A 15,420-nucleotide genomic window follows, 5' to 3' on the forward strand; every position below is an offset into this window, starting at 1 on the left:
AGCAGTCGCATGTACTCGAGCTGTAAATGAGTTTGTATACAAACATTGTTTTCAGTTCTCAGGTTATGAGCACACACGCCAAGGTCTTCACTTTCAAGATCATCAGAGCATGCGCGAAGAGTAAGTCGTAATTACGGTAATGACTCGCGGGGTTGCACAATGCGCGCCCTGCCATCGCACGCAACGTTTCAAAACAACGCTGAAGGAAACGATGCAACACCGGGGCTATCTCGATTTCTAATTTCTAGGGATCTATCGTCCTGTAATTTATGATTTATTTACACACTGATTAGTATGTAACGTTGCATTCATAATAGTTTTGAGTAATCGGTGTGTATTTATAGCCTTCTTGATTAATTAACTTTTAGCTTAATGGCAGTGTTTACAGGGTAAACAAGGCAGGCTCTACAAAATAATAACTTAGCAAAGCCTACTTTGTAGTCGGTTTTATTTTTCACGAGATATTATGTATTTGTTTACTCATACATGAAAACTACGAAGAAAAATCCGACCAGAGCGGTTTATTGGTCAAGCGTTAACTCTTTGTAATCATTAATTAGCAACGTTTAATTAAATCTATCTAATTAGCTTCACGATTGCTCACAGCTGTTTTTATCAATTATCTAGAATCGAACAAATATTTACAGCGATATCCAATAATTTCATAAAATGTACGTTTTCATATTTTTGTTGCGGTCACGGCGCGTTCACATTCGGCACAAGTGCACGCGAAACCGAGCGCGTTGCGTCATGCGCGAGGATAATACATCGCGTTTTTCACAACAAACCGACAAACGATGTTTCGAATTCGAAACGAGTCGATACGAGACGCGATTTTGCATGAATCGATCCGAAACGTGATGGTCCGTAGTTTTTAAAAGAATATTATTTTATTACATTTGTATTTATTTATATTAGGTATACTCGTATGACATACATTTTCGTTTTATAATAGATATTTTTATGACACTGCTACCAGTCGAAAGTCCTGTACCTAACGCGTCTACGGTATAATTCTGTGTAATTTCAGGATCTACTTGTAGTTTCATAAAGAACCAAATTCAAGTTTGTTTCATCAGGTATATTTCAACTCTCAATGAACCCTTCACTGCTGAAAATGAAAAATAACTAATAATACTGACCTTTTGGCTTATTGAAAGCTTTCATCATGACTTTGATTCCCATGCCTGCAATGGCAGCCGTCGCCTCTAGTAGTCCCGCGGGCTGTAGTCCAGTAGTCGCCCACAGGCCCAATAAAAAATGTCTCTTGTCACTTTTTTACATCTATGTACAATTTACAATGTCTTTTCAATAACTTAATAGGTATAATAAGATCAATAAATATCACAATGTTTATTATCTTTTTGAACAGTCACTCAGTCTAAACACTCCTCACTGTTTTTCATTTTGGCGAGCTTTTTGTCACGTCACGGTAGAAACGTTCAGTTCCTTCGCATCACTGTTCATGGTTCGTTAGATTGTTTGCGGCACCTGCTGATTGAGAATACGGGTAAGCCCCAGGCTTGTCATCGATGATCAAGTTGATAGTTTTTACTAATTAACTTTACCACTGTTCAGATTTAATTAAGTGTGGCTCATTAATTATACAAAAGATGAACAGCATAATAAGTTAACAAGATCAGCTTGATCATCGGGTGAAAAAGAGTTTTTTTTTATCATTGGATTTTGGATTCCACTCCCAATTTAGTCACTCACTTTATTTAGTCCACATACTGCTTAATTATGACATGAATACATAGTTGTTTTGTAGCAACATAGTAATAAGTACTTTCGACAGTAATTTCTTTTTTAGTAAGTTCATTGAGCATTGAGGTAGCAATAAAATGCATCATAAAAGTCAGCGATGCGGTTATTGCTCAACATGACAATGTGTGGTCAGTTTCAGCGTTATCAAAGTGTGTTGAACTAAATCTATATTATGATATCATTGTGTCTGTCTGTTTCAGTTTAATTGGAGAATTTTATGAGTGTAAAATAGCATTGTCAAACGTATATTCCACTTGTAGCGTTCAGCTGTGTCATCAAGGTAAAATTTATTGTAACTAGTGAAAAGAATTCAATTTTTATAATTCTTAAGTTTCATCGTTAACAATTTAAACAAGTGAACATCGCATTCTAGAACACTAAATTACAAGTCGAAAGCAAGGCTGCCAACGCAACGGGCGATATTCAAATAGTTCCCACAGGTGCGCCGATCGTGCGCTTCCGGTCCCACTCACCCCCGGCCCATTCCCACCCCGTCCACCCCCAGTTCCCACACGGCCCGCTGGCTCGTGACGACACATTTTGCTAACTTTTGTCATTAACTGGAGTGCACTTGTCTCGAGCGATCTTCGGTTATGGAATTTTGCAACGTTATAGAGCAGGATTTTACGATAATGTAATTGTAGCGTCGAACTTTACACGTAGCATTTAAGTTTTGAACCCAACAATTAAGTAAATTAATGTTCTTCACAACAGATTATTAAAGTTATTGTTTGAAAATTATAAATAACTTGAAAAAATCGAACTGCCTAAGGCGGGAATTGAACCCACGACCTTCCGCTTGCCGGGCGACTGCAACTTACTTACTTAGGCAGTTCGATTTTTTCAAGTTATTTTATAATTTTCAAATTAGTTTGAGATGCGACTCTTAACGCTAAAAATTAAATAACTATAAAGTTATTGTTTTCTGCCAGTCAAAACAAATAATGAAAAATAGTACGACGATATCTTGAAAACAGATCAAAAGCTACCTACATTAATGTAAATGAAAACGAATGCAAATACTGAGCGAATTCTTGTAGCAGTATTAAAAAAGTATGTACAAGGCTATGTTTAAATGAAGGCATAAAAATAACAATTCGCACCGTTACACGCCACCTGTTGAGTGCGTGAGCCCGTGGGCCCTTATGTCTAAACACCTCCACCGCTTTGCGTGACCGCGCCTACATGTTGTCGCTTAAGTACAGTGTTCATTTACCGTACTCACTAACTTAATTGTCCACACTAAATTAGCGGTCGCATTTGAATCCATTATCAATTTTAAATTAAAACTGACACTAAATACCCCACATGTGGATACTCCGCATCTTATTAATGCTAATAATGTTTACACTCCCAATAAATGTGTTTACCGTTATGAATAAAACATTAAGTTTAAGCCATCACGAATTGATGAAATTGGTACATTATTTAGGGTGAAGGGGTTAAGTGCATAAGCTTCGTTTTTAATAACCGTTTTGTGGGTGAAGGGTCGAAATTGGTACAAGCATTTCATAGAAAACTTATTGAGTTGTATAACAACATTGTTAAGTTATCAGTAAGAGCTTTTTCTTTTTTTATACAGTTTCTCACGGTCATTAGTGACTTGGAATTTCAGCTTAAGCAATGCTAATCAATATTTAGTAAAAAAACCATTCATACGAATATTAATATTAATGGCTAGTTAACTCAAAGCTGAAATAATAATAGGAGGTTTAATTGATGTTAGAATACAGAACTTTAAAAGGCTGGGTTGCACCATCTTACTTTGACTTTGACAAACGTCAAAAATCTGTCAAAATCCATACAAAAAGCACCGGTTATCGTCAAAGTTAGGTAGCGCAAGTCAGCCTTAATAAAAAAACTGTTCATAATTTAAATTGCATTCTTTAGAAGAAAAATACAATTGGCTTTTTTTCTTAAAATTTGCGTAAAATATCGTAATCTTAGCCTATTATCGTATTATTTTATCGATGGGCTACCGATGCTAGTTATGAATATGGATGTTATCCCCAATCTAACTTACTTAGCGTGGATGGGGGCTACGAATTGCCGCCAATAAAATCCACATTTGGAATAGATGTATGACAAGATCATGCCAGATAAGCCGATACAAACGTGTTCTATTGATGTGTTTATAGTCATGCAAGATACTCATAATAAAACTTCAATTTGTACTATCGATTCCGTCTCCATTCTATTTTTGGCAGACTTTCTTAATTGCTATCTGTTGTGTTTAAAAATCTGTTACTAATTTAAGGGATTTCCAAGTTGAAGTAAGTTACGTACGAGCAAAATCTGATATTTTTTTAAAATCTTTCCCAAACTTAGCGGTCCCTTGAAGATACATACCATTTTTCGGATTTTCATCATAGTTTCCGAGAGATAAGCGAAATACCGAAAAATGGGGCTCAAAGAGCTAAGGGCGGGGACTTTTGATATACATTCACCTTCTTACTAGTCTAGAAATAAAGTTATGTATTGACTAGACTAAAAAGAAAAGGTAACATTTCTACTCAAATATTAAAATATGTCTATCTCTATTGAGAATGTTACGGAGTCGCATGCATTACGGCCTATTGTATCATAAGTAGTATTGAATAAGCCGTGCAAGTCGACCAATATTGGCGGACAATAGCTGATACAGTCCATTCCGTACGATCGTGCACTATATTGTGTAGTAAAGAACAACAGTACAATTTTCTAGGTTTTTGTTAGAAAACAATATGTTTTCTAATCTTGAGGACAACTTTATGCTAAATCACTTACGATTTACGATTTACCATTAAGATACTGCTCTGAATTCAGTTTCAGAACCAACTCAAAACCACATCTGATTCTTAGAAGTCTTTGTATTGCAAATTAATACTAACTAAATATTTTAATAATAAGTTAATGTTAAAATTTTCAGAGGTAGGCTTAGTAAGCGCGTACCGACTCGCACCAAGTTTAACACCTTGTTTTGTAGCTGTAGCTACGGCGTACCTACTGTGAACATCGCGTGTAAGAGGGCAAAGAAGTCAATGAATACCTAAACCATGTTGCAGTGGTGACGTACATTACTTTTACGTAGGGACACAAAATCATTTTACAAGTATAAAACATCATGTCGATTGATGACTTGTAAGTTCTATGACTTTTAACAAATCAAAAGTCGGTGCCTCTTGTCACCTGGTCAGCGGATTTAGTGTGTAGTCTGCATTATTTCAACAATACAAACCAACGGAAATGTTTTATTAATATGCTTGTAAAAATTAATGCATTATTTTGTAAACGTTTTCTTAACTAATAGATCTAAGCAACGTATTATTGTAATACCTTTTTTGAAATTTGTCATTGTGTTTAAATACATAAATAAATACTCGTACCTTTTTTTATTTTAAGATAATAATTTACAAAGCAGACCTTCGCTGTGTTTGAGCCAAGGATAATAACAAAACATTTGTTGTAAAAATCATAGAACGTACAAGTCATCGTCAGTCAGCGGGCTTAGTGTGTAGAGTCCTTAAAAATTAAATTACAATCGAACAAAAAGTTAAGTAAATCAAAAGCCACTATTGAAAAATTGCTCAAATCATCCGTTAAACGGTCTATTGAGATCGATCTGTCACATAATCTGTGCGCCCATGGGTCAATAGTGGCGGGTGTCGGGTCGCAGGGTCAACTAACTCGATTCTCGCGCTCAATTTGTCTCCACAGACATCGCCCGTCTTGAATTATGTTGTCCTCTGATTCTATCCTGAGCCATGACATTTGATGTTATTGTTTTTTATTAGTCTGCAGCTAGACAGTCAATAAAACTTGAAGAGGTAATAAGGACTTTTGAATATTGATGTTTTGAACATTTATTACTTTGGTGTCGAAAATTTTGTGTGCTCCATAAAAGTTTGTGGTCGCAATCAGTGAGGGATCGAAGAAGAAGAAGAATAAAAGTTTTATTTATGAGAAAGACATTTACCTAAACTACCATTTCACTGTTATGCTTATTAAGACATCTTTTCTATTGCAATTATTTATTTTTTATGCTGTCTAGCAAGCATTGCAATTTAATCGCACTATGAATCAACGGTTAATCAGAGACAATCTATAAGTGGCCATAGACGCATTAAAGTCGCTGGACCAATTAACGTAGTGCGACAGTAATTAAGCCCCCGGGCGGAATCTGGGCAAATACTAAAGCGTCGGGTGTCAATTGCGCTAGGGGCAAACTCTGTCTAATCTGTGGATCGACCGCGACCCGGCGACCCCGCTGACACGAAACGGACACCCGCATACAACATGGGACCATAGACTAATCAATTTACTTTTAATATTCGTTGAGAGCTCTTCAAAATATGCTGGTCTGAAGATGTTTGTTTTAATGCGATAATTTAGGATGATTGGTAAATCACTTTTCGTTATTATTAAAACGTAAAACATTTGAACCTTTGTGAGATCAAAGAGAATGAAACCCGTTTTACGATTTCGCTACTTCCGGGGCGCGTTTTATGAAATTACTTTTAAACGCTTTAGCTTTTTATTGCAAAGTGATGAAGTGCTCTAAGAACAGAATATGTAATTTCAGGAAAAGTCTCTTTCATATTCATTTATACTTTTATTTTAATCTGTGTCACATTACATATTATGACATTCATTACTTTGTCCTGCTAATTATCTACAAACATATTTTATGTGTTTGACCAAAAAACCCGAGTTCTATTCGTGAATCGATCGCGTAAGTTAGTTCTCGCAAGATTAACAGTTTGGTCAAATTTGTTTATCGCCCACGTTTCACGTCCGAAAACAATGTTTCCCGCAATGTGTTTTGTTTTCGCTAGCATTCGCGAGATACCGCCTCGGGCGCGTCAACAAACACCGCGACAATGGCCGCTTCTGCGAACGTGTGACGAACGATACGAATGTGGAAAAATACCGCTTGTATAACAAGAGTAACAATTCGGCGTGCTGATGCGAACAATGCGATAGATTGTGCAGCGTACGTAAGCAACGGAGCTTTCGCGTGTTTGTTTGTGACAAAACCGCGGTAATGTGCAATAATGTGCATAATTTTGCGTGGAAACATACGCAGTTTCCCTAGCAACATTGCTCTTACACAAAATTTAAAATTACTGAAAATTGTTCGTATATATTGGCTAACATGTAGTTTATATGTATTAAATATTCCCTAAGTTTTTGCAGATACTTATTACTTACACTTTTCTTTTATGTGTGAGATGTTAAACTGGATATAGGTACCTAACCATTTTGTAAAAACAAAATAAAAACCCGTCTATTCTAGCTGGCTGGCTTCTAACCTTATGCCAATTAATAAATAAAAAAGAAAAAGATTCCGCATTTAAATTGCGCATCTTTATCTTTTTTATTGCGTGTTGTGTATTCAGCCAGCTGCTAGCCGGGTCGCGCGGTCCAGCAAGTGATTTGACCTCCGACCATTTAATTGTAACGATGCCATGACAGAACGCTCGACTCTGCTCTGAATCACTACACATTGAATGATATTGTTATTTATTAGGGTCTGTATCATCATTGTTAGTGAGCTATTAGTATGCATTATGTTCGTATTAAATGTGGGTTGCTATAAATTCGTGTTAGTACTTACTAGACCAATTTTAGAATTGATTTTACAGCGAAGTCGTAATTGAAGGCTCAATTGCTAAATTCGAATTAGGGTTTCACTAAACGTAACGTAAACGTGAACTATTTGTTGAAATGCATTAAAAGACCGGAAAATCTAATACATTAAGGTAAAATTGCGCCCTGAAACAAGTGTGTTAAGTGCCTATTAGTGTAATTTAGGTAATGTAGGGTTTACATGTTAAGTGCACACGTACACACCGTGCAGGTTTTTTGCCATCCAAGACCTCGTTCCTTACACGAAAGTGTTAAGATATCAGATAGAGCCAGATAATAGCTTAGATTGCTAATGGGCCTACATATGCTACAAATACGGTAAACCGCCTAATGGTAATTAAAGCTTTTAAAGGCGCGATGAAAAAACACCACTCCACGCCCAGTTTGGAGAAATCTAGAAAAACGCCCGACTTCACCCAGATACGTGGACAATATTTAGGGATACATGCGCTAACTATGGAGAGATATGTAACGACGAGAAATTGCGCCACAGCAGTCTTTAGGTAATGGATTAGATTAAAAAAATACTTAAGCAATTATGCAATGTAATCGATATAGCGCACTCAAACTATGTCGAGATATCCGTATTTAATCAGCGTGCACTTTGCACGACTTAAATGTAGTATTGACAAATAAATTTGAATCTAAATGTCTCTATCGCTGTTACGTTTAAATGACTGGAAATAAGCGTTCATTATTTCGTACTGGCCAGCTGATATATTAATAACATAATAAGAAATAGCACGTCTATTATTTTTTATGTCTAACTTTGATTTCAGTCACGGGCGCATGAAAATGTTTTCGTTCTAGCGTGTCTTGACTGGCTATTTATTGTCAAAGAGAAAAAATGAGATGCGTTCATGGTGTCATGAAAATTTGGCATTTGGCAAGCATTTGGTGCAGTGTGGGTGTGTTGGAGAGTGTGCGAGAGGCGTTCTCGCGCGCGCGGGCTGGGCGGGCAGCGGCCATTGGCAAGCGCGGACGCCCACGCGCATGCGCGCTACACCTCCCGCGAGAAAAATCTCCTCGAGGAAAACTCGCGCCGTTCCATATTCAAATTTTAATGTTTGTTTACACACGTGGGCGCGATAATAGCCAACCGATGACTCGAGAAAATGGCGACCGCGAACTTTATTGCACAACATTAGATAAATTTTCATTACTTTTTTACGCCTGCTGAAATTTAGATAAAGGATAAACAGCTGGTTTAAATATATTCAGGCCATTACACTTAGTTCAAGCGATGTAGGTTACAAAATTGTCATTAATTCAGTGTATTAAAGTCACACGGTTTCGTTGACTCAATAAAAATTCAAATTACACATTGCGAACTGTTCTTTTAGTAGAAATGTGTATTAACGCATTCATTAGACATTTAAATTAATGCATTTTCAGTACTTTTGTATGTTAATTCGATGAGCATAAGGTTAAGTTCACTGTCGTAGCTGTCGCTAATGTTACAATTTTATTTAAGGACAAGGTAATCCTATGTATAATATTGTATTTAAAAGAACTTAGATACTTATATTTTGTCATAGTTCATTATTTCTATACGAGCAACATTTATCATCATTACTTACTATTGGTTCGCTCATCAACTTGTTAATAATAAAATAAATAACTACTTTAACGCTCCAATTTCTTCAGCAAAAAATAGGAAGAAGGAAGAGAATATTTCGATTCTATCATCGATTTATCGCCTGAATATCCGTTGGAAAATAGGTCGAGCTAGCGACACGATGACATTAGCGGCTATTAACAACTTGTTAATTTTAAAAGATTTTAAAAGTTAGGTTTAAAAACATCGACGCGTCAGTAAATCAAGACAAACTACGTTAGGTTGCATGAGACATTGAAACGATTTGTTTTGTTCGAGTTCTATTGCTGGCATACATTTATGGAAAATATGTTGCGAAAATTCACGTTCTATTTTTTTGTTTGTTGCTCTTTTGTTTTAGGGACACGCATAGGGGAGCATGGCATTTGAATTTGAATGTAAAGCGTTCAGTTTAACGCTCCTTTGTGAGTCAGTGGGCACGGTTGGCTGGCTGCGAAAATTCGACGTTCGCTCGACTCCACTCTACCGGCTGAACGGCCACAAGCGTTAGTTTGTAATGTTTCTGGCGCGTTTGAATTTCGAATGATATATTGTTAACCGTGATTGTTTCTTATTTGAATAATTACAACTACAAAAGAGATCTCATATTGACCATCCGCAGGAGGATGCTGTGGAAAAATAGAGATTTCTCTCAGTACCTAATCGATGTAGGGGATAGTTATTAAGGTCATTACGAAGTTGATACATTTTTATGAACGCTGGTTTTGTTTTTGTATAAAAAAATCCAAGCAATGACGTCAATGCCTTTGCATAGTCAAATAGCCGAATGATCATTTATTCAGTTCTTTCAATTAAAACCTAATAATAAATTAACTACAATCAACTTTTAGACAGTATCATATCTGTTTTAATGAAACGATATCTGAAACGAATAGCCAATGGTGGTAGACCCTATTGTTTAAGCGTGCTAAAAGGTCATTCATTGTTTAAACGCTAAAACTTCCATTGCTAAGAATACCTATCGAATTAAAAGTGGACGAAAACGATCAAGTTCTAACGACCTTACAATGGAACGAGTACAAAGGAACATCAGCCTCGCAACTTGCGCAAATTTGATTGATACAAATGTGTAGTTATTGGGCAACGTGCGCCCGCGCAGCGTGACCGCGGGAAACGCTGGTTCCCTGAACCACGCTAAAATAAACCAGCGACTCACGTCCACAACATAGTTAACTTATGTTTAGGAAAATAACCGATTATTATGTAATACGTGTTTGCTTTTCAGCGGCAGTACATAATTATTTGAAACTATGTAGCTGCTATGTATTTAATATTCGTTACTTTTTTAACCTTTTGGGATGCCTCGTTAATTGAATGAATATTCATAAATTACACATGAGGTCCCATAACAAAATCTGATTTGCAAAATAGGCAGCTGGATAGTTTATTCTTTGACAGTGTTTTTTGTAATTTGCAAATTCCAAAGGTTTCACGACTATCTACAAAAAGATAAAAAAGTCAAACTGTGGATTTACAATATGGCGTCGGAGTTGGCAACACCTGTATCCGCTGCGCCGGCGCAGGGTGCTTTGGCGTATGTTAAGACTAGCACATCAAGTTAAACACTGATATCATAAGTGGTTGGAATAAGAGCGACTTTGCAACAAAAACATATGGTTCAATTCGCTGTCGACTGTTCTTACATACAGTTTAAAAAGTTCCATCCTCAATGCAATGTGATACACTTTACACATATTTATTGTCATGGTGTACCTACCACATAAAGTAAACTATCACAAAGCCATAGTAGTACAATTTTTGCAGTGTCATTTCTAAAAGTCATCTCTGCCAGACGAAAGAGTTTTTATTTACCTCAATGATTTACAATAAAAAAAAAATATTCACGAGAAACTGAAAAAAGGCCCGCTACTATTTTTGCAACTATAAATTCTTACACCGTATAAAGGTAACTTTTAATAGCGACACAGAATAATATGATTTCAAATGCATAATGCAAACTCGTATACCACATTACGATTAGGACACTGAAATAAATTGATACGTACAGTAGATTAAATTCAAATTATGCTATGCAAATAACGTACAAGTATGTACTTTAACGCGATTTCTAGTTTTGCAACGTGAGTCATATATTTTCAACACTAAAATTTATGGACGCTCAGACACCTCGGTATTTAATCAACTAATTTATGCATTAACTAAACAAAATAAAAAATGTGTAATTTAAATACTCGTTGTTATCAAAGCAAAACTTTTAACTTTATTGGTTGAAGTTATTTATAACTGTAATAAAAAGTGGTGTAGGTATCCACCTATTTCTTGGACTAAATACTGTTCCAATAAATATAACTGGTTGAAACTTTTTGAGGTAAATCAATTCTGACGTTTATAAAGTTTTGTTTGTACACTGCAAAAGAAAACTATTATTCGAAGCTCGGTAATGCCAAGTAATTACTAAGGTAGGCACCAAAATAGGCCTGTTCTTATCTCTCCTATTGTTTAACATAGTTCTTTCCTTCCCACGCTCGTGGGCGTCCGCTGATAACCGCTACCTGGTGACGTACGTGCCACAACCCTGAAGAATCTATTCAAGTAGGCTTTACTAGTAACTATTGCTATAAAAAGGCTAAAATATCTCGACCCGTTTTAGACAGATGTTAATTAAAAACTTTTAAATTGATGCCTTTGCATATAATGTTAAAAAAAACATTAGTCTCTTTAACAGCTGTATAAGATCTGGATTACTAATGTTTGGCCAAAAAACGTTTCCCAAATTATCACATCGCAAACAACGTTTCGCAAATTTTCATTTGGCAAATTCTCATTTGGCAAAACAACTTTTAGCAAACTTTTAATTCGCAAATGCCGTTTTTGGCATATTATTGTTTAGCAAATTATTGTTTGGCAAAGTATGTTTTGGCAAATGTTTCATTTGGCAAAAATATTTCACGATACACTATTTACAAAATAATTTGATTGGTGCATAGAATGGAGTACAAATTAACAAGTGGTTATTATTTTGTTTAGTGGGTAGTTAATATAAAATTTGTTCTATATTAATTTTTCATATTTCATTCTTTTTATCGAAATTTCCAAATGATTCATTAACAATAGATGTGATTCTAGCGCTCGGCGGCCGCTGCCGCGGCACGCTTCGCTCGCCTTCGCGCGTTAAGGGTCACTGTTCTAACCTAACCTAACCTACTATTTTCTGCAATACCCTACTTTCTGCAACCATACTATTTTCTGCAATCTCTTTGTTTTACATAACATTCTTGTGAAAACCATGATCATCTGCCTCTGCCTTATGGTTTGATTTGTGGGTAAGTATGTGAAGTGTCGATTTGACCAAACAAATTATTTGGGATATAATATTTGGCAAAATAAAACATTTGCTATATAAACATTTGCCAAGTAAAATTTGGCCAAATGATAATTTGTCCAAATGAATTAGTTGCGAAAAACACAATTGCTAAAAGTTCATTTGGGAAATGAAACTTTGGCGAAAAGTTGTTTGCGAAGTGAAATTTGGCGAAAAGTAATTTGGCCAAACGGAAGGATACCATAAGATCTACATATCGGTACACCAAGCAGAATGCTTAACACCACTATCGGCTTGCGGTTGCGGATGTTGCGTTTAAATCTTTTGTTTACGAGAACGTGTAATCTGACCAATGATTGATAGCTGTATTGTATTGACTACGATCTTCAAAGCTTTATTACACTTCCATTATAAGTGGTGCTAAGATGTTAGCAACGAATTAGATAGGTGTTTATCGACTTGTATAAATATTTAACGTCAAAAATTCAGCATACATTATCACAAACGCTACACACCTATGTATTACTATGTGTAAGTAATGTAAGTTAACCTTAAGCACAGTTCTATATGCAATTTAACGAATAAATACTATAAAAACACAACTTTGTATTCATCTCATGAAAGCAGAAATGCATTGTTGAATTTAAATATTTAAATGGAACGGCATCAAACAAAGAGTAGGGAGTCAAGTGCAAAATTCACCAGCGACCCACGCTCGTTTTGAGGACGGATAAAATGTAATAGGTATATGAGTTGAATCCATTATCCAATGACGTACAGCAATTACCCATTTAATGCAATTTGGGGCATCGTAAACTGGTCCATGGGGAGTTCTGGTACATTCCTGGCGTCACTCACTGAAAAGCACCAATTGGAGGAATCACTAGTGAGGGATCACTCTGAGCACAGGTGGTCGCGAGGGTTCGAGAGGAGCCGGGCATGTCAGGCGGTGCGTGAACGGGCGCGCGCGTGCGTCGCTGCGGCCGGCGCGCGACTACTCGCCGCTGAATGGCCCGGCGGAGGGGCGAAGCTCGCCGCACTCCCAGCGAGCTTACGAAAAACACCAATTGCGACTGTCCCCTCATTAAACCCTATCCTTACACTGAGACACTTGCAATTTCGGGGATGACAAATTGACAACTCACTGCGCGACTCCGAGCGAGAAATACAAGGAGAGCGCGTTTTTAAAAGAGCTTCCGATCGAAGCTGGAGTGCCGCTAGCTCGCATCCGGTGCCACCTGCTCGCACTTGAGGAAAGATCGCGCGTTAGAAGGAGATGAAGTGATCGAGCATAACGCGGACCGGATGGCGGGCTCGGTTATGAATGAATCCGCCATCCTTGTCTGACGCACGGCCGCTGCGGAGTCTCTCTCGGGCGCAGGTTGTCGTAGAGGAAGTGAAAGGGACGGGAGGCGTAGTAAATATTGCGTTCCGTGGATCTGCTGTCCCGAGGTACTGAAGGTTCGCTTTTTGTGCCACCACAAAGGATAACCGTCTATCTCCATTCATAGATTTGCTGTGACTTAGCACGCCATGCCTCGCGGCTATAAAGATTTGCAACAAGCTTACCTGACAGTTTTTATTATTCACAAATCTTATGGCAGTGCTAGAAAATAGATAGGTGATTATTTAACAAATAATACTCAAACGTTCATTAATTTTAATGTACCAACCAGTGGAGCTTAATACTTCTTTAATTACCAAGTTTTAATTATGTGGAGTAGGATGAGGTTGCGTTTAACTTCCTCTCAGTAGTAAAATGTTAAGAGTCTTTTAACTTAAAACACAAAAGAGGATGTCAAAATTTAAAAAAGTAGGCATCAATAAGTTAACTTAAACTTACGCAATGTTTGCTGTCCAGCTTGAGTTATTATAAATATGAATAATGCGCAAATATTCATTCATTACCAACCACGGACAGTGTTTCACTTTTAAAAAATCCCACAAGTAATATTTTTCCGTACTTTCAAAACTCTATATGCGAGTAAAAACAACAAGATTAAAACTTCGTATGGAAAAATAATTCGATGCCTATCCATCTCCAGACATTTAGGAATTAGTACAGACAACAAAACATCAGATTGTACATTTTCGTAGAAAAGTAGCCTCTATTTTATTTACATAAGATAGTACAGTCCTTGTCGCGTTGTCGTCTGCAAAAAGCGTTAAATAGTGAAAATAATCTGCACGTTTACTATTAGAATATTGAGAATTTAAAACTATGTGTTTTAAATTCTTTTCTAAACCCACTTCTCATATTCCAAATTCCAAAACATTCCATATTAAACGGACGATGTATGTTTAAAAAGGATTATTTTGTTAAGTACAGTTATGTATTTTTTTCCTTGTCGGAAGGCGCGGCTGTATTGAATAGGGTTACCAAAACGGAACCATCGAATGAGGTACAATACAGCCCATGCGTCACATATTGACCTTGAAATCATCCATTTCCCATACAAAAAGCTATTTTCATGTACTGTCGAATTTAACTACTAAATATTATTCTGAAAAACTGTAAAAGTAGGTAAGTAGTTTGAATAACACGATGACGTTTATGCATGTTGGAAATACAAATATAACCAAACAATAGGTTATTTTCAGTAAATATCAGTCTAAAGTTTATTTCTTATTCCAAAATGCTGAAGGTCGTCCGACTTCTTTCAATCTGTGTATTTTCAGGAAGCTCATGGTGACAGCTAGATCGAAATAACGTGATTCTACTTAAATAAGTATCATATCGTTCATGTTATGATAACTTTCAGGAAGTTCAAAAACGGTTTCATTAGAAGTCCGAATCACTAACTATGCATTTTCCGAATTCATTCATGGGATTTTTTTGTTACAAAAATATGAGTAACTATTCCCGTATTCACAAACATTACTATGAAGTCTCACAGTGCGCGTGGACGCACAGGGTGACACACGAACCAATCGCAGAGCTCTATTCGATTTGCTGCTTCATTTAAGCAAGCATCGTTACTTTGTGAATACGGGGTGTTACTTCGATAGTATGTGTAGTTAATAAATGAAATAACGAGTGGACTGTATAAAATTAGTTATCTATTCGATTTAGAATTTACAATGGCAAGATGAGACCGTTTAGTGCAAAGTCGTTGAAGAGAGT

At 36.6% G+C, this 15,420-nt stretch overlaps 1 protein-coding gene across 5 annotated transcripts in view; it reads right to left on the reverse strand.

Annotated features, from left to right (window-relative positions):
• The window catches only part of LOC135080609 (ETS-like protein pointed), a 154,304-nt gene that overhangs the window by 57,810 nt on the left and 81,074 nt on the right, over positions 1-15,420 (reverse strand). Inside the window, exons 1-2 of one of the 5 annotated variants that reach the window (XM_063975289.1) lie at positions 13,084-13,273; positions 1,143-1,491 (exon numbers count right to left, since the gene is read on the reverse strand). The exons of 3 other annotated variants lie outside the window; for them this stretch is intronic. In XM_063975289.1, coding sequence (XP_063831359.1) covers positions 1,143-1,185 — 43 coding nt within the window. In that variant the 5' untranslated portion in view covers positions 1,186-1,491; positions 13,084-13,273. Of the gene's footprint in view, positions 1-1,142; positions 1,495-13,083; positions 13,274-15,420 lie in introns of those variants that run through there. One more of the 5 variants, XM_063975288.1, reaches the window with a different exon arrangement.

The sequence above is a fragment of the Ostrinia nubilalis genome, chromosome 18 (genome assembly GCF_963855985.1).
Source record: "Ostrinia nubilalis chromosome 18, ilOstNubi1.1, whole genome shotgun sequence".
Classification (NCBI taxonomy): domain Eukaryota; kingdom Metazoa; phylum Arthropoda; class Insecta; order Lepidoptera; family Crambidae; genus Ostrinia; species Ostrinia nubilalis.